General features: G+C 46.2%; 3 protein-coding genes across 5 annotated transcripts in view; 1 reads left to right on the top strand and 2 right to left on the bottom strand.

The window, feature by feature from the left end:
* Nucleotides 1–2747: 2747 nt before the first annotated feature.
* Nucleotides 2748–8495, bottom strand: sec22bb (SEC22 homolog B, vesicle trafficking protein b). The gene is made up of 5 exons (XM_087783167.1): nt 8323–8495; nt 4221–4330; nt 3230–3390; nt 3020–3166; nt 2748–2918 (listed from the first exon to the last, which is right to left on the bottom strand). The coding sequence occupies exons 1-5, from the start codon at nt 8395–8397 to the stop codon at nt 2764–2766; spliced, it is 648 nt and encodes a 215-aa protein (XP_087639293.1). The 5' UTR covers nt 8398–8495; the 3' UTR covers nt 2748–2763.
* A 1031-nt stretch (nt 8496–9526) lies between these two features.
* On the bottom strand, nt 9527–17433 carry npl (N-acetylneuraminate pyruvate lyase (dihydrodipicolinate synthase)). 2 transcript variants are annotated; one of them, XM_087783164.1, is made up of 12 exons: nt 17313–17431; nt 17135–17215; nt 16927–17000; nt 15918–16005; nt 15800–15857; nt 15663–15738; nt 14938–15030; nt 14735–14880; nt 14278–14324; nt 13417–13501; nt 10835–10874; nt 9527–10736 (listed from the first exon to the last, which is right to left on the bottom strand). In XM_087783164.1, the coding sequence occupies exons 1-12, from the start codon at nt 17381–17383 to the stop codon at nt 10594–10596; spliced, it is 1002 nt and encodes a 333-aa protein (XP_087639290.1). In that variant the 5' UTR covers nt 17384–17431; the 3' UTR covers nt 9527–10593. The 2 variants fall into 2 exon arrangements, with proteins under 2 accessions (XP_087639290.1, XP_087639291.1); XM_087783165.1 differs by lacking the exon at nt 10835–10874 and having other exon boundaries at nt 17313–17433.
* Nucleotides 17434–17806: 373 nt separating this feature from the next.
* Nucleotides 17807–18942, top strand: part of edem3 (ER degradation enhancer, mannosidase alpha-like 3) — a 37224-nt gene continuing 36088 nt past the window's right edge. For both annotated transcript variants that reach the window (XM_087783162.1, XM_087783163.1), the window contains exon 1: nt 17807–18877. In XM_087783162.1, the coding sequence (XP_087639288.1) occupies nt 18789–18877 (89 nt within the window). In that variant the 5' untranslated portion in view covers nt 17807–18788. The remainder of the gene's footprint in view (nt 18878–18942) is intronic.

Genomic DNA, 18942 nt, shown 5'->3' with positions numbered 1-18942 from the left:
CTCTTTGATAAATTTAATTTTGTCAATGAAAAACCTCAACATACAGATAATGAAGATGATGATGATGATGATGATGATGATGATGAAGATGATGATGATGATGATGATGATGATGATGATGATGAAGATGATGATGATGATAAAGATGATGAAGACAAAGATGATGATGAAGATGATGATGAAGATAAAGATGATGAAGATGATGATGATGATGATGATGATGATGATGATGAAGATGATGATGATGATGATGATGAAGATGATGATGATGATAAAGATGATGAAGACAAAGATGATGATGAAGATGATGATGATGAAGATAAAGATGATGAAGATGATGATGATGATGATGATGAAGATGATGATGATGATGATGATGATGATAAAGATGATGAAGACAAAGATGATGATGAAGATAAAGATGATGAAGATAAAGATGATGATGATGAAGATAAAGATGAAGATGATAAAGATGGTGGTGAAGATAAAGATGATGAAGATGATAAAGATAGAGATGAAGATAAAGATGAAGATGATGATGAAGATAGAGATGAAGATAAAGATAAAGATGATGATGATGAAGATAAAGATGATGATGATGATGATGAAGGTGAAGATGAAGATGAAGATGAAGATGAAGATGAAGATGAAGATAAAGATGAAGATGATAAAAATACACCATTTGTCAGTTATTTTTCTTTGTTGTGCAAATTATTTTATTTATAGATGAAGAAGAAAAGTGACGTCAGTTGCTCTACATGTTCATCTACTGGAGCCTGTGAGGAGTCACAGGAGGAGTCACAGGAGGAGACAGAGGAGGAGACACATGAGGAGACACATGAGGAGACAGAGGAGGAGACACATGAGGAGACACATGAGGAGACAGAGGAGGAGACACATGAGGAGACACATGAGGAGACACATGAGGAGTCACAGGAGGAGACAGAGGAGGAGACACATGAGGAGACACATGAGGAGTCACAGGAGGAGACACATGAGGAGACACATGACGATACACAGGAGGAGACACAGGAGGAGACACATGAGGAGACACATGACGATACACAGGAGGAGTCACACGAGGAGACACAGGAGGAGACACAGGAGGAGACAGATGAGGAGACACATGAGGAGACACATGACGATACACAGGAGGAGACAGAGGAGGAGACAGAGGAGGAGACAGAGGAGGAGACACAGGAGGAGACAGAGGAGGAGACAGAGGAGGGGACACAGGAGGAGACAGAGGAGGAGACACATGAGGAGACAGAGGAGGAGACAGAGGAGGAGACAGAGGAGGAGACAGAGGAGGAGACACAGGAGGAGACAGAGGAGGAGACACATGAGGAGACAGAGGAGGAGACAGAGGAGGAGACACAGGAGGAGACAGAGGAGGAGACACAGGAGGAGACAGAGGAGGAGACACAGGAGGAGACAGAGGAGGAGACACAGGAGGAGACAGAGGAGGAGACAGAGGAGGAGACAGAGGAGGAGACACAGGAGGAGACAGAGGAGGAGACACAGGAGGAGACACAGGAGGAGACAGAGGAGGAGACAGAGGAGGAGACAGAGGAGGAGACAGAGGAGGAGACACAGGAGGAGACACATGAGGATACACAGGAGGAGACACATGAGGAGTCACAGGAGGAGACAGAGGAGGAGACACAGGAGGAGACACAGGAGGAGACACAGGAGGAGACACAGGAGGAGACAGAGGAGGAGACACAGGAGGAGACAGAGGAGGAGACAGAGGAGGAGACACAGGAGGAGACAGAGGAGGAGACACAGGAGGAGACAGAGGAGGAGACACAGGAGGAGACACAGGAGGAGACACAGGAGGAGACACAGGAGGAGACACAGGAGGAGACAGAGGAGGAGACACAGGAGGAGACACAGGAGGAGACACAGGAGGAGACACAGGAGGAGACAGAGGAGGAGACACAGGAGGAGACAGAGGAGGAGACAGAGGAGGAGACACAGGAGGAGACAGAGGAGGAGACACAGGAGGAGACAGAGGAGGAGACAGAGGAGGAGACAGAGGAGGAGACACAGGAGGAGACACAGGAGGAGACACAGGAAGTAAAGGTTCAGTCAAACGTTCTCAGGACCAAATAAACACGAGAAGAACAAAAACAACTTTTCTCTTCAAACTCTCAAATTCACGAACATTGAACTTCAGTCTCCAGGACGACTGCAGCTGTCAATCAAAGCACTCAGATGACATCAGAGCATCTGAACAGTCTCATCAAGGATCAGGACTGGTTTCTTCTGCGGGTCTACAGATGCTCCTCAGGATGTTCCTATGGAGGATCCTCAGGAGGATCAGGATCCTCAGGATGTTTCTCAGGATGTTCCTCAGAAGGATCCTCAGGATGTTCCTCAGGAGGATCCTCAGGATATATCTCAGGAGGATCCTCGGATGTTCCTCAGGAGGATCTGGATCCTCAGGATGTTTCTCAGGATGTTCCTCAGAAGGATCCTCAGGAGGATCAGGATCCTCAGGATGTTCCTCAGTATGCTCCTCAGGATATATCTCAGGAGGATCCTCGGATGTTCCTCAGGAGGATCTGGATCCTCAGGATGTTTCTCAGGATGTTCCTCAGAAGGATCCTCAGGAGGATCAGGATCCTCAGGATGTTCCTCAGTATGCTCCTCAGGATATATCGCAGGAGGATCCTCGGATGTTCCTCAGGAGGATCTGGATCCTCAGGATGCTCCTCAGGATGTTCCTCAGGATGCTCCTCACGAAGCTCCTCATGAAGCTCAGAGCCACCAGAAGCGAACGTAGACGATGAACATGATGAAGAAAACTCCTCCGGCCGCCAGCTTCGCGTACGTGGAGCGAGTGTTCAGATACTTGGCGTCACTTCTGTACTTCTTGGACAGGCTGGACAAGTTGCTGGCCTTGGAGTCCAGAGCTGGAGGCACAAGAACAAACAACTGAGGTGTCTGTCAACAACCCTCTCAGCAACGTACGGTTAAGGTCCATCAGGTCTGAAGGACATTTGAATCTTCTGACCTGAGAGAGCTTCTCCTCGCTGCAGCACCTCCTCTATGTTGGCCACCATGATCCTCTGCACGTCCTGCAGCTCCGTGTTGATGCTGCCCAGGTTCCTCCTCGCTCGGCTGTCGATGTACGACTTCTTGGTCTTCTGGATGTAGGTGTCTGGTCCAGAGAGACAGGTCAGCTCGACACACACACGCCTGACACACACACTCACACTCGTACCAAACTCGATGAAGGAATACGGTCGTGAAACAGTCGTGACTCTCTTTCCGTGCTGCTCGTTGAATTCTCCCTGAAGATCCTCCAGGTAAGCAAAGGCCAGTTTTTTGGGGAAACTTGCTTCACACAGCACCAGGTAACACACACCTTTCTCTATGAGGTAACTGGACACACAACACAACACACAACACAACACACGTGTTATCATGACCATCGTGGACTGTTGGGTCTAAACCACTCTTGTGTCTCACCCCTCGTGTGTCTCACCCCTCATGTGTCTCACCCCTCGTGTGTCTCACCCCTCATGTGTCTCACCCCTCGTGTGTCTCACCCCTTGTGTGTCTCACCCCTCGTTTGTCTCACCCCTTGTGTCTCACCCCTCGTGTGTCTCACCCCTCGTTTGTCTCACCCCTTGTGTCTCACCCCTCGTGAGTCTCACCCCTCGTGTGTCTTACCCCTCTTGAGTCTCACCCCTCGTGTGTCTCACCCCTCGTGTCTCACCCCTCGTTTGTCTCACCCCTCGTGTGTCTCACCCCTCTTGAGTCTCACCCCTTGTGTCTCACCCCTCGTGTGTCTCACCCCTTGTGTGTCTCACCCCTCGTGTGTCTCACCCCTCGTGAGTCTCACCCCTCGTGTGTCTTACCCCTCTTGAGTCTCACCCCTCGTGTGTCTCACCCCTCGTGTCTCACCCCTCGTTTGTCTCACCCCTCGTGTGTCTCACCCCTTGTGTGTCTCATCCCTCGTGTGTCTCACCCCTCGTTTGTCTCACCCCTCGTGTGTCTCACCCCTCGTTTGTCTCACCCCTCGTGTCTCACCCCTCGTGTGTCTCACCCCTCGTTTGTCTCACCCCTCGTGTCTCACCCCTCGTTTGTCTCACCCCTCGTTTGTCTCACCCCTCTTTTGTCTCACCCCTCTTTTGTCTCACCCCTCGTTTGTCTCACCCCTCGTGTCTCACCCCTCGTGTCTCACCCCTCGTGTCTCACCCCTCACTCACTGAAAAGACATGGCTCCGGCCTCTAGAGTGCAGCGACTGGGACTCTGGTCGTTGAGTTTCCTGAACAGCTGCTTGGCTTGACTCTGGTACTGCTGCAGGTCACGACCCAGCTGGAGAGAGAGACGCCATCAGAACCTCCAGGGTTGGATCACGACACCAACAGAGACGACGACTGATGATGTCGTGATCGCGTCGACATTGAATGTTGTCGTCTCTGTGTGTCACACAAACACACAACAGACACACAAAACCAACCTTTTCACTTTCCTTTGGAAAGCAAAGGAGAAAAGAAACGTCAGTTGAGTCTCAACAACAGATTCACAGCAACACGAGTCATCGGCATCATTGAGTCGAGTCATCGGCATCGTTGAGTCGAGTCATCGGCATCGTTGAGTCGAGTCATCGGCATCGTTGAGTCGAGTCATCGGCATCATTGAGTCGAGTCATCGGCATCGTTGAGTCGAGTCATCGGCATCGTTGAGTCGAGTCATCGGCATCATTGAGTCGAGTCATCGGCATCGTTGAGTCGAGTCATCGGCATCGTTGAGTCGAGTCATCGGCATCGTTGAGTCGAGTCATCGGCATCATTGAGTCGAGTCATCGGCATCATTGAGTCGAGTCATCGGCATCGTTGAGTCGAGTCATCGACATCGTTGAGTCGAGTCATCGGCATCGTTGAGTCGAGTCATCGGCATCGTTGAGTCGAGTCATCGGCATCATTGAGTCGAGTCATCGGCATCGTTGAGTCGAGTCATCGGCATCGTTGAGTCGAGTCATCGACATCGTTGAGTCGAGTCATCGGCATCGTTGAGTCGAGTCATCGGCATCGTTGAGTCGAGTCATCGACATCGTTGAGTCGAGTCATCGGCATCGTTGAGTCGAGTCATCGGCATCGTTGAGTCGAGTCATCGGCATCGTTGAGTCGAGTCATCGGCATCGTTGAGTCGAGTCATCGGCATCATTGAGTCGAGTCATCGGCATCATTGAGTCGAGTCATCGGCATCATTGAGTCGAGTCATCGGCATCGTTGAGTCGAGTCATCGGCATCGTTGAGTCGAGTCATCGGCATCGTTGAGTCGAGTCATCGGCATCATTGAGTCGAGTCATCGGCATCATTGAGTCGAGTCATCGGCATCATTGAGTCGAGTCATCGGCATCGTTGAGTCGAGTCATCGGCATCGTTGAGTCGAGTCATCGGCATCATTGAGTCGAGTCATCGGCATCATTGAGTCGAGTCATCGGCATCATTGAGTCGAGTCATCGGCATCATTGAGTCGAGTCATCGGCATCGTTGAGTCGAGTCATCGGCATCGTTGAGTCGAGTCATCGGCATCATTGAGTCGAGTCATCGGCATCGTTGAGTCGAGTCATCGGCATCATTGAGTCGAGTCATCGGCATCGTTGAGTCGAGTCATCGGCATCGTTGAGTCGAGTCATCGGCATCGTTGAGTCGAGTCATCGGCATCGTTGAGTCGAGTCATCGGCATCGTTGAGTCGAGTCATCGGCATCGTTGAGTCGAGTCATCGGCATCGTTGAGTCGAGTCATCGGCATCGTTGAGTCGAGTCATCGGCATCGTTGAGTCGAGTCATCGGCATCGTTGAGTCGAGTCATCGGCATCGTTGAGTCGAGTCATCGGCATCGTTGAGTCGAGTCATCGGCATCGTTGAGTCGAGTCATCGGCATCGTTGAGTCGAGTCATCGGCATCGTTGAGTCGAGTCATCGGCATCGTTGAGTCGAGTCATCGGCATCGTTGAGTCGAGTCATCGGCATCGTTGAGTCGAGTCATCGGCATCGTTGAGTCGAGTCATCGGCATCGTTGAGTCGAGTCATCGGCATCGTTGAGTCGAGTCATCGGCATCGTTGAGTCGAGTCATCGGCATCGTTGAGTCGAGTCATCGGCATCGTTGAGTCGAGTCATCGGCATCGTTGAGTCGAGTCATCGGCATCGTTGAGTCGAGTCATCGGCATCGTTGAGTCGAGTCATCGGCATCGTTGAGTCGAGTCATCGGCATCGTTGAGTCGAGTCATCGGCATCGTTGAGTCGAGTCATCGGCATCGTTGAGTCGAGTCATCGGCATCGTTGAGTCGAGTCATCGGCATCGTTGAGTCGAGTCATCGGCATCGTTGAGTCGAGTCATCGGCATCGTTGAGTCGAGTCATCGGCATCGTTGAGTCGAGTCATCTGCATCTTTGAGTCGAGTCATCGGCACATTGAGTCGAGTCATCGGCATCATTGAGTCGAGTCATCGACATCATTGAGTCGAGTCATCGGCACATTGAGTCGAGTCATCGGCATCATTGAGTCGAGTCATCGGCATCATTGAGTCGAGTCATCGGCATCGTTGAGTCGAGTCATCGGCATCGTTGAGTCGAGTCATCGGCATAATTGAGTCGAGTCATCGGCATCGTTGAGTCGAGTCATCGGCATCTTTGAGTCGAGTCATCGACATCATTGAGTCGAGTCATCGGCACATTGAGTCGAGTCATCGGCATCATTGAGTCGAGTCATCGACATCATTGAGTCGAGTCATCGGCACATTGAGTCGAGTCATCGGCATCATTGAGTCGAGTCATCGGCATCATTGAGTCGAGTCATCGACATCGTTGAGTCGAGTCATCGGCATCATTGAGTCGAGTCATCGGCATCGTTGAGTCGAGTCATCGGCATCATTGAGTCGAGTCATCGGCATCGTTGAGTCGAGTCATCGGCATCGTTGAGTCGAGTCATCGGCATCATTGAGTCGAGTCATCGGCATCATTGAGTCGAGTCATCGGCATCGTTGAGTCGAGTCATCGGCATCATTGAGTCGAATCATCGGCATCGTTGAGTCGAGTCATCGGCACCATTGAGTCGAGTCATCGGCATCATTGAGTCGAGTCATCGGCACCATTGAGTCGAGTCATCGGCATCGTTGAGTCGAGTCATCGGCATCGTTGAGTCGAGTCATCGGCACCATTGAGTCGAGTCATCGGCATCGTTGAGTCGAGTCATCGGCATCGTTGAGTCGAGTCATCGGCATCATTGAGTCGAGTCATCGGCATCGTTGAGTCGAGTCATCGGCATCGTTGAGTCGAGTCATCGGCACCATTGAGTCGAGTCATCGGCATCATTGAGTCGAGTCATCGGCATCGTTGAGTCGAGTCATCGGCATCGTTGAGTCGAGTCAATAAAACGTTTAAACAATAACACTCATGATTACAATAATACTAATAAAAACAATAACACTAATGATTACAATAATACTAATGATTATAATAATACTAATGATTATAATAACACTAATAAAAACAATAACACTAATAAAAACAATAATACTAATGATTATAATAATACTAATAAAAACAATAATACTAATGATTATAATAACACTAATAAAAACAATAATACTAATGATTATAATAATACTAATAAAAACAATAATACTAATGATTATAATAACACTAATAAAAACAATAACACTAATAAAAACAATAACACTAATGATTACAATAATACTAATAAAAACAATAACACTAATAAAAACAGTAACTCTAATGATTACAATAATACTAATGATTATAATAACACTAATAAAAACAATAATACTAATGATTATAATAACACTAATAAAAACAATAACACTAATGATTACAATAATACTAATAAAAACAATAACACTAATAAAAACAGTAACTCTAATGATTACAATAATACTAATGATTATAATAACACTAATAAAAACAATAATACTAATGATTATAATAACACTAATAAAAACAATAATACTAATGATTATAATAACACTAATAAAAACAATAACACTAATAAAAACAATAACAATAATAAAAACAATAACACTAATAAAAACAATAATACTAATAAAAACAATAATACTAATGATTATAATAATACTAATAAAAACAACAACACTAATGATTACAATAATACTAATAAAAACAATAACACTAATGATTACAATAATACTAATAAAAACAATAACACTAATAAAAACAGTAACTCTAATGATCACATTAACAGATAGTAACAGTCATGACGTTGACATCAATATACTTATATATATAAATATATATATATATATATATATATATATATATTCACCTGCTCGTCCTCCTGCATCGACGCCGCTAAAGGAAGTCCGTCCGCGAGGCGAGCGATCATCGTGAGCAGCACCATGTTGTCTATTTAGAACAACAACAACACAACAACAACACAACAACTGAGGAGTGACAACAACTGAGGAGTGACAACACCGCAGGTCTGACGCGCTGAGCTGGCCGGAAGTCTGGGGGGGAGCTCCGTGTGCAACCGTCAATTGCGTCCCCTCGGTTGAGTAGTTCCGCTGGAGGTACATTTTCTGACCCCACTTCCTACGTGATGACGTCACACGCTGCATACGCGAACGTCTCTTTAAAATATTTTTAAAGAAACGTCAACAGAACGTTTACATGATACCTTTTACCTCATGAAACATTTAAAATCCTGTGTTTTTCTAACACTTCTGTTAATAAACATCTTGTATATTCCATGATATTATTGTGATTTGTTCTCTTAACGTAATACGGTTGTAATATATGAGGTTTTATTTTCTTAATTGTAACATTAAAGATATTTTTGTAGTGCATACATTTTTACAAATGGAACACATTAAACACAAATAAAATCCTTCAATAAAGTGGGCAGATATACATTTAATTGATTTAAATCAGGAAAGAAATCTAAATGAAAACTAAATAATTCCTGAGGTTCATGAACTACACACAGGTAGAATGAGTTATAGAATATTATAACTATTTATTTGGAAAGCGAATTATTTCTGAACTCGAATGTTTGTATTTCATTGTACAGTTGTGTGTTATTATTATATTATTATTATGTTATTATTAGTAAAACAGCATCAGCCAATCAGCAGCTTCGTCACATGTAGCGCAGACACTTCCTGTTGGTGTCAAAGTCACATGATCGTCAGACCAGGAAGTGAAAGAAAGTGATGATGTTGACGAAGATCGTCTTAAGTCAATATAAATGTTTTATGAGGTAAAAAGTATCATGTAAACGTTCTGTTGACGTTTATTTAACCCATAAAAAACATGTTTAAGAGACGTTCGCATATACGTGTGACGTCACGTAGCAAGTTGGACAGAACATGAGCATCATGTGAAGTTTTAAGTAGTAAAGAATTATATAAGACAAAAATGATAAATGAAGTTGATTGTTAAATGTTTAATGACGACACACACGACACACACACGACACACTTTTAAATTGATGTTGAATGAGGTTCTGTTGGGACGGAAGTGAAACATTATTTTCTGGTTCAGATGCTTTTATTGTTTCACACAAACCTCGCTTCACATGACTTTCATAACAACTAACTGTTACTAAACTGACGAGTCTCTCCACGTGTGGAGGTCAGAGGTCAAATGTTACGACAAAGTGACAGAAAAAGAGGTCAAATCAAGTGTAGCGTTCGTTATTATCCTCGCGATCATGAGGAGAAACACGCTTGGAACATGAATAGATTTATCTTCGACACGCGTGTGATCAGACCTCAACACACAGTGAAGCAGAGAACCTTCAACTGTAGACACTAACATCACAGTCACGCGTGTGATCAGACCTCAACACACAGTGAAGCAGAGAACCTTCAACTGTAGACACTAACATCACAGTCACACGTGTGATCAGACCTCAACACACAGTGAAGCAGAGAACCTTCAACTGTAGACACTAACATCACAGTCACACGTGTGATCAGACCTCAACACACAGTGAAGCAGAGAACCTTCAACTGTAGACACTAACATCACAGTCACACGTGTGATCAGATCTCAACACACAGTGAAGCAGAGAACCTTCAACTGTAGACACTAACATCACAGTCACACGTGTGATCAGACCTCAACACACAGTGAAGCAGAGAACCTTCAACTGTAGACACTAACATCACAGTCACGCGTGTGATCAGACCTCAACACACAGTGAAGCAGAGAACCTTCAACTGTAGACACTAACATCACAGTCACACGTGTGATCAGACCTCAACACACAGTGAAGCAGAGAACCTTCAACTGTAGACACTAACATCACAGTCACGCGTGTGATCAGACCTCAACACACAGTGAAGCAGAGAACCTTCAACTGTAGACACTAACATCACAGTCACACGTGTGATCAGACCTCAACACACAGTGAAGCAGAGAACCTTCAACTGTAGACACTAACATCACAGTCACACGTGTGATCAGACCTTAACACACAGTGAAGCAGAGAACCTTCAACTGTAGACACTAACATCACAGTCACACGTGTGATCAGACCTCAACACACAGTGAAGCAGAGAACCTTCAACTGTAGACACTAACATCACAGTCACATGTCAAACAAAGAGTCATATTTCTCTTTGATGGCCGAGGCGACGGCTGCAGGACGAGTCACCACAGGAGCTCGAGGAGGTCCCAGGTGGAGGCCGGACACCTGCGCCATCAGCTGCTTGTTCACGCCCACGTCGAAGCCTGGAGCACAAGTTACGTCGTCACTCGCCGTCACTCGCCGTCACTCGCCGTCACTCGCCGTCACTCGCCGTCACTCGCCGTCACTCGCTGTCACTCACCCTGTCTGACGGCGAAGCTGACGAGCTCCTGCAGCTTCAGCTGAGGAACACACAAGAGTGAGTCACACAAGAGTGAGTCACACAAGAGTGAGCCACGCAAGAGTGAGCCACGCAAGAGTGAGTCACACAAGAGTGAGTACAGCAGGAGTGAGTCACGCAAGAGTGAGCCACGCAAGAGTGAGCCACGCAAGAGTGAGTACAGCAGGAGTGAGTCACGCAAGAGTGAGCCACGCAAGAGTGAGCCACGCAAGAGTGAGCCACGCAAGAGTGAGTCACGCAGGAGTGAGTACAGCAGGAGTGAGTCACGCAAGAGTGAGCCACACAAGAGTGAGCCACACAAGAGTGAGCCACGCAAGAGTGAGCCACGCAAGAGTGAGCCACGCAAGAGTGAGCCACGCAAGAGTGAGTCACGCAGGAGTGAGTCACGCAAGAGTGAGCCACACAAGAGTGAGCCACACAAGAGTGAGCCACACAAGAGTGAGCCACACAAGAGTGAGCCACGCAGGAGTGAGTCACGCAAGAGTGAGCCACGCAAGAGTGAGCCACGCAGGAGTGAGTCACGCAAGAGTGAGCCACACAAGAGTGAGCCACGCAAGAGTGAGTCACACAAGAGTGAGTCACACAAGAGTGAGCCACACAAGAGTGAGCCACGCAAGAGTGAGCCACGCAGGAGTGAGTCACACAAGAGTGAGCCACACAAGAGTGAGCCACGCAAGAGTGAGCCACGCAGGAGTGAGTCACGCAAGAGTGAGCCACGCAAGAGTGAGTCACCCAAGAGTGAGCCACACAAGAGTGAGCCACGCAAGAGTGAGTACAGCAGGAGTGAGCCACGCAAGAGTGAGCCACGCAAGAGTGAGCCACGCAAGAGTGAGCCACGCAAGAGTGAGCCACGCAAGAGTGAGCCACGCAAGAGTGAGCCACGCAGGAGTGAGTCACGCAAGAGTGAGCCACGCAAGAGTGAGCCACGCAAGAGTGAGCCACGCAAGAGTGAGCCACGCAAGAGTGAGCCACGCAAGAGTGAGCCACGCAGGAGTGAGCCACGCAAGAGTGAGCCACGCAAGAGTGAGCCACGCAAGAGTGAGTCACGCAGGAGTGAGCCACGCAAGAGTGAGCCACGCAAGAGTGAGCCACGCAAGAGTGAGCCACGCAAGAGTGAGCCACGCAAGAGTGAGCCACGCAAGAGTGAGTCACGCAGGAGTGAGTCACGCAAGAGTGAGTCACGCAAGAGTGAGCCACACAAGAGTGAGCCACGCAAGAGTGAGCCACGCAAGAGTGAGCCACGCAAGAGTGAGCCACGCAAGAGTGAGTCACGCAGGAGTGAGTCACGCAAGAGTGAGTCACGCAAGAGTGAGCCACACAAGAGTGAGCCACACAAGAGTGAGTCACGCAGGAGTGAGTCACGCAGGAGTGAGCCACGCAAGAGTGAGCCACGCAAGAGTGAGTCACACAAGAGTGAGCCACGCAAGAGTGAGCCACGCAAGAGTGAGCCACACAAGAGTGAGTCACGCAAGAGTGAGCCACGCAAGAGTGAGCCACGCAAGAGTGAGTACAGCAGGAGTGAGCCACGCAAGAGTGAGCCACGCAAGAGTGAGCCACGCAAGAGTGAGCCACACAAGAGTGAGCCACACAAGAGTGAGCCACGCAAGAGTGAGCCACGCAAGAGTGAGCCACGCAAGAGTGAGCCACGCAAGAGTGAGTCACGCAGGAGTGAGTCACGCAAGAGTGAGCCACGCAAGAGTGAGCCACGCAAGAGTGAGTCACGCAAGAGTGAGCCACGCAAGAGTGAGCCACGCAAGAGTGAGCCACGCAAGAGTGAGCCACACAAGAGTGAGCCACACAAGAGTGAGTCACGCAGGAGTGAGTCACGCAAGAGTGAGCCACGCAAGAGTGAGCCACACAAGAGTGAGCCACACAAGAGTGAGCCACGCAAGAGTGAGCCACGCAAGAGTGAGCCACACAAGAGTGAGCCACACAAGAGTGAGCCACACAAGAGTGAGTCACGCAGGAGTGAGTCACGCAAGAGTGAGCCACGCAAGAGTGAGCCACACAAGAGTGAGCCACGCAAGAGTGAGCCACGCAAGAGTGAGTCACGCAAGAGTGAGCCACGCAAGAGTGAGCCACACAAGAGTGAGCCACGCAAGAGTGAGCCACGCAAGAGTGAGTCACACAAGAGTGAGCCACACAAGAGTGAGCCACGCAAGAGTGAGTCACACAAGAGTGAGCCACGCAAGAGTGAGCCACGCAAGAGTGAGCCACGCAAGAGTGAGCCACACAAGAGTGAGCCACGCAAGAGTGAGCCACGCAAGAGTGAGCCACACAAGAGTGAGCCACACAAGAGTGAGCCACACAAGAGTGAGTCACGCAGGAGTGAGTCACGCAAGAGTGAGCCACGCAAGAGTGAGCCACACAAGAGTGAGCCACGCAAGAGTGAGCCACGCAAGAGTGAGTCACGCAAGAGTGAGCCACGCAAGAGTGAGCCACACAAGAGTGAGCCACGCAAGAGTGAGCCACGCAAGAGTGAGTCACACAAGAGTGAGCCACGCAAGAGTGAGACAGCTGTGAGGACGGAGGAGAAACATCACCTGGAGGCTCCGGGCTCGAAGCAGGTCTCCTTCTTCAAACGCCGACAGGAGAGCGTTGGCGTGAGCGCCGGCGTAGTTGTATGTGCTGCAGGTGAGAAGATGTTACACCAGTTCAGCTGGTTGATACATAGTTGTGTCAATGTTTCCTGCTTCTACTATTAATACTACTACTACTACTATACTACCACTACTACTACTACTATACTACTACTACTACTACTACTACTACTACCACTTTTACTACTACTACTACTACTACTATACTACTACTATTACTACTTTTACTACTTCTACTTTTACTACTTCTACTACTACTTTTACTTCTACTACTTCTACTACTTTTACTACCATTACTTCTACTTCTACTTTTACTACTTCTACTACTGCTTTTACTACTTCTACTACTACTTTTACTACTTCTACTTTTACTACTTCTACTACTACTTCGACTACTTTTACTACCATTACTTCTACTTCTACTTTTACTACTTCCACTACTACTACTACTTCCACTTCTACTACTAATACTTCCACAACTACTTCTACTATTAATACTACTTATTCTACTTTAACTACTAATTCCACAACTACTTCTACTACTACTACTTCTACTACTTCTACTTTTACTACTTCTATACTTCTACCTCTACTACTTCTTCTACTACTACTTCCACTACTACTTCTACTATTAATACTACTACTTCTACTACTAATTCCACTAATACTTCCACTACTACTCATACTACTACTTATATTTGTACTACCTATTCTACTACTACGTTTACTTTTCTACTACTTATATTTTTACTAATAATTCCACTTCCACAGCACAGCAGGGGTCAAGGGTCAAGGGTCACTGACCTGCCCACGGCTCCATGAGCGCCGGACACCAGCGCCGCCAGGAGTTGCTGCGACGAGAGTTTGACACGTTATGTTGATCCGTCAGAACCTGGATTTAAACTGTTCAACAACTGAATGAATGTAAACGCTTCAAGTATCTTGGCGTCTTGTTCACGAGTGAACGGAGCGAGAGGAGTTCAGGGCCGTCCAACTGGGAGGAGATCACGGGGCGGACCCAGGACCGATGCAGAGTCTACGATCTGGTCTGGGAACATCTCGGGGGTCACTAGAGGAAGAGCTAGGGTGAAAGACGGGGGCCTCCTGCTGAAGCTGCTGCCCCCGCGACCCTGTTTTTGTACTGAATTAAAATAACAATTTCTAACTACTGATAACATCATCAACTTGTTGACTTGAACAACATGTTCTCATGGAAGAATCCAACATGTCTCCAGCTTCCACACTAGACGTTGAAACCAACCTCGTCCACGCCGTAGAGCAGCGAGCAGTGGTCAGCACTCCTGCTGACGCACAGGCTGAGGTCCATCAGGTCCAGCCCGGTGAACTTCACGCCCCTGAAGGACGGGATCTCCTCCTGCATGCCGTCCAGCATGTCTGCCACCGGAACTACGAGAGACGGGTCAGTGACTTTGATTCCGGTCCAACCCTCGCCTCTGGACTCACAGTTGACCCCCGTCATGCCGGGCATGTGGTAGTAGTAGAAGGGCGTCGTAGGAGCCGCTGACGCCACCTGCTGGAGGTACGACCGCAGTACATCTAGAACACAAAGGTTTTCTCTTTTCAACTCAGTCTCATCTAAACGTTTAATGTTGACTTTTAATGTGGAAACTTTGATTTAGAAATAAATCGTTCGAATCATTTTATGATTCATTTAATTCAATATATTTTATATAGAAAGGTCAAGTTTTATTGAATAACTGAATTTTTTTCTATATCTACAACTAGAATTTTCTTTTCAATAATTAAATTATATTTTCAGAATGTATTGTTTTTATGTGGTAGTTTTTTATTTTAGTTACAAAAATTCACTATTAAATCATTTAAATTCAATATAAATGTTGCTATAATAGAGTCACCAGACAAAACCAACAGAGCTCAGAGATACTGGATCATTTACGTCTTTTATTTCCTGTTCATCCCTCAGTTTCCAGTCGTTTGCCAGCAGCTTACGATCAGTTCCAGAAGGTGTGTAGCAGGACCTTCTATTGACGGGCTGTGTTCCGTGTACGCCGGACTTCCCATAGACCTGCGTCGGCTCGTCTTACAGTTGTAAGGTAAGTCCCTCCTTCTTTGTTGCTCATTTACTCTTTCTTTTTGATTTCTCTCTTATTGAATTCAATCTTAAAAAACAACACCTGTTGAATTCACACCTTCAAACACTTCCATACCTGGAGTGTTTGGCTTGAAGAAGGACGGAGAAATCACTGCGATCCCGTCGGCTCCGATCTGAGCAGAATGACGGGCCTGGAAGAGGTTTGATGGTTTTTGTTTGTTCCTTCTCAGAGGAGCCGTTTCCAAGTCTCACCAACTCCTGTGACTCCTTCAGGCTGGTGCAGCCGACGTGCACGATCACCTGCTCCAGCCTGGGATCCATGAACGCAGGTGAACATCTCAACAACTCAACGGGAGAGGAAGGGACTCACTTTCCTTTGGCTCTTCGACACCACTCTTCTGCCAGCAGCTTCCTCTCGGCAACACTCAGAGACATGCCTTCGCCTGTGGTGCCGTTCACTGGCACGACATGGTTATTACACGGTTATTACACGGGAATACATGGTAAATACACGGTTATTACATGTTTTCACACGTTATTACATGGTAATTACATGGTTACTATATGGTTATTACATGTGATTACACATAATTACACATAATTACATGTTACTTCATGTAATTACACGCTTATTACACGGGAATACATGTAATTACACAGTTATTACATGAAGTAACATGTAATTACGTGTAACAACTGTGTAATAACCATGTAATAACATGTAATTACGTGTAATAACATGTAATTATAGCAGACAAGCAGAAGGTTGTCATACTTTTTTCAAAGGCAAATAAAAACAAAGAAAAAAAAAAAATCAACCTCCCTCTTCACACACAATCACACGCACACGCACACAATCACACGCACACACATATGCGTACATATGTTGGGACGAGCGAAAGTTAAAAACACAAATAAAGAGTTTTAAAACATCAACAAGGCAGACGACATACAAACAACATGTTCGTAATAGAATAGATTTAAACACTAAAGCAAAAACATTCGTGAACATCTTCATCCACTTTTTAAACTTAAAAACAACACACACTAATAATTGAAATGATCCACAAAGTTAGAGACTAGACGTCAGGTGAGGAAACAGGAAGTCATGTGACTCTTCAACGCTGACTTGACAAAGTTTCTGCTGTGAAAGCAGAACAACTTGAACAAGATTATTGAACTAATACTTTAGGAGTTTTTTATGTGATGAACATCATTTAAATAAACTTTTCCTCGAGTACAAACAACAGACAAAGAAGAGGTTTTGTTTGACTTTGGAACCAAAGTTTCAATAAACGTAAAGATCCAGAACAGATTCATTAAACATCAAAGTTTCAATAAAAGATCGAGAACAGATTCATGGAAACATCCAAACTCACCAAAGATGTTGTTCACTCCTTGTTTGTCCCTCAGATAGTCCACATAAGCTGCGACCTCTGACACGTTGACTTCACTGTTGCAGGAAAATGTCATCAAATGAGGGAAGAATAAATATCCATGTGTTTAATAAATACAAGTGTAAACATCTGTCTGTTATTTCCATTCATTCTGGAATAAAAACACTCAATATTGTCAATGAAAACATACCCGTGTGCTGTCATCGGACTGAACGTTGCTGCCACGAGTCCCTCGAGTCTCTTGTTGTGGTTCATGACTGAAGACCAGGACCTGAAGTGAGAAGAAACAGTTATTTGAAGAGACACTTGGTGACGTCACCGCAGTGAACTGAAAACAGTTGGACTCAGAGATGTTTGTCTTCATCGACCTGGAAATCACGCTTTTATCCTGTTGCGAGCACATCAACATCCCAGTCACGTGAGCGACGCAAAGCCTCATGGGATGTGTAGTTCGGCGAGAGATTGAAGTCGTGCCGAGACTTACATATTAACTCGCAGACACTTTTTTTTTTTAAACACAAAACTATTTTAAGCCAAAATAAAACATATAGTTCATCTTTACAAAGCTAAAGCTAAGCTAGCTTAAACATGATTGTTTACGTGACGAGCCAGACTCACTTGCGTACTTACCTCAGCACTGTCTTACAGGCAACACTTGAGGCACTTTATTACAATGTATATTTTCGGAAAAGATCAGAATTAAATCACATCAGACTCTAAAGATATGACATAACTTTATATTATAATTATATCTATCATTATGTATCTAAAAATGAGTTTCTAATGGGCGAGATGGTTACCTGACAGACAAAGATCAGGACATATTCTAAGCCGGATGTGTTGATGACGTTTCCTGCGAGCGCATCCGGTTGTGAATCAGGCAGAGCAGAGCAGCAGCACAGCTAGTGAACTCTTGTTTTAATGAGTTATTCCACGTCATGGTGACTCGTAACGCTCGTCACCTCCCGCTGGTTGTCCGCAGACGGGGATCTGACGGGTTCGTCTAGGGTTGTTGGCATGGTTACGTCCAGAGACTCGGTGAGTTAGCATGTGTGGCTAACAGGCTAATTTAAAAACCTCTGGTGGTTTGTTTGAAGTTGAGTCGGTCGATGAGGAAGTGATCACTATAATCGATTATTCCCTCTTCGATCTTGATCGATACGTCACGTGAGCGGTGCGATAAGCCTCAGTCGACAGTGTGTTTAATAGCTGATGTTTTCCTCAGATGAAGCCTAAATACACAATTGTGTCCACAGGTGTGTGTGTACAGGTGTGCACAGGTGTGTGTGTGTGTGTGTGTGTTGTTCATGGATCACAAGTTGAGAGGAACACGTGAGAATGTGCGATAATAGTTCAGGGAATCACTGTCATCATATCATGTTACTTCCGTGTTTGTCAGCGTGTCACGTGATCAGTGATCGAAGCCTGGAACAACATTAACTTTGAAACTTTATTGAAAAGAAACATAAACCTTCAAACTTTATTGAAAAGAAACATAAACGTTGAAACTTTATTGAAAAGAAACATGAACGTTTAAACTTTATTGAAAAGAAACATAAACGTTTAAACTTTATTGAAAAGAAACATAAACGTTTAAACTTTATTGAAAAGAAACATAAACGTTTGAACTTTATTGAAAAGAAACGTAAACCTTGAAACTTTATTGAAACGAAAACACAAACATTCCATGGACAAGTTTGACTCGAGGATGTAGAACGTTGGACCAGGATCTTGGACCTTCGGCTGGTTTGTGACCATGTTGTGAGGTGTGTGTTAGTGAGTCACAACAGTTGTGTAGTGTGTCACCGTAAAGTGCTCGTTGTGTTGCTGCCATCGTGTCCACCATGTCTCCCGTCCTGCTCGCCCTGGTGCTGCTGGGAGGTCTTCCTGGCCTGGGTCGGACCATGTCTCCGGAGGAGAAGCTGAGGTTGAGGTGAGTCCAGTGAACACACACGCACACACGCACACGCACACACACACACAGTCGTGTTGAACTCA

The sequence above is a fragment of the Callionymus lyra genome, chromosome 2 (genome assembly GCF_982586985.1).
Source record: "Callionymus lyra chromosome 2, fCalLyr1.hap1.1, whole genome shotgun sequence".
Taxonomy (NCBI): Eukaryota; Metazoa; Chordata; class Actinopteri; order Syngnathiformes; family Callionymidae; genus Callionymus; species Callionymus lyra.
Note: the sequence above shows the minus strand (reverse complement) of the source record. Positions and strands in the feature narration are given on the sequence as shown.

What these genes read in the sequence shown, in the direction of transcription:
- sec22bb (XM_087783167.1), bottom strand. Translation starts at nt 8,397, where the DNA reads ATGGTGCTGCTCACGATGATCGCTCGCCTCGCGGACGGACTTCCTTTA. An exon ending in GCCGGAGCCATGTCTTTTCA is followed by an intron (nt 3,391 to 4,220) that starts GTGAGTGAGGGG and finishes TTGTGTGTCCAG; the next exon opens with TTACCTCATAGAGAAAGGTG. An exon ending in GCGAGGAGAAGCTCTCTCAG is followed by an intron (nt 2,919 to 3,019) that starts GTCAGAAGATTC and finishes TTGTGCCTCCAG; the next exon opens with CTCTGGACTCCAAGGCCAGC.
- npl (XM_087783164.1), bottom strand. Translation starts at nt 17,383, where the DNA reads ATGAGGCTTTGCGTCGCTCACGTGACTGGGATGTTGATGTGCTCGCAA. An exon ending in GCTCATGGAGCCGTGGGCAG is followed by an intron (nt 13,502 to 14,277) that starts GTCAGTGACCCT and finishes TCTCACCTGCAG; the next exon opens with CACATACAACTACGCCGGCG. An exon ending in CAGCTTCGCCGTCAGACAGG is followed by an intron (nt 10,737 to 10,834) that starts GTGAGTGACAGC and finishes CTTGTGCTCCAG; the next exon opens with GCTTCGACGTGGGCGTGAAC.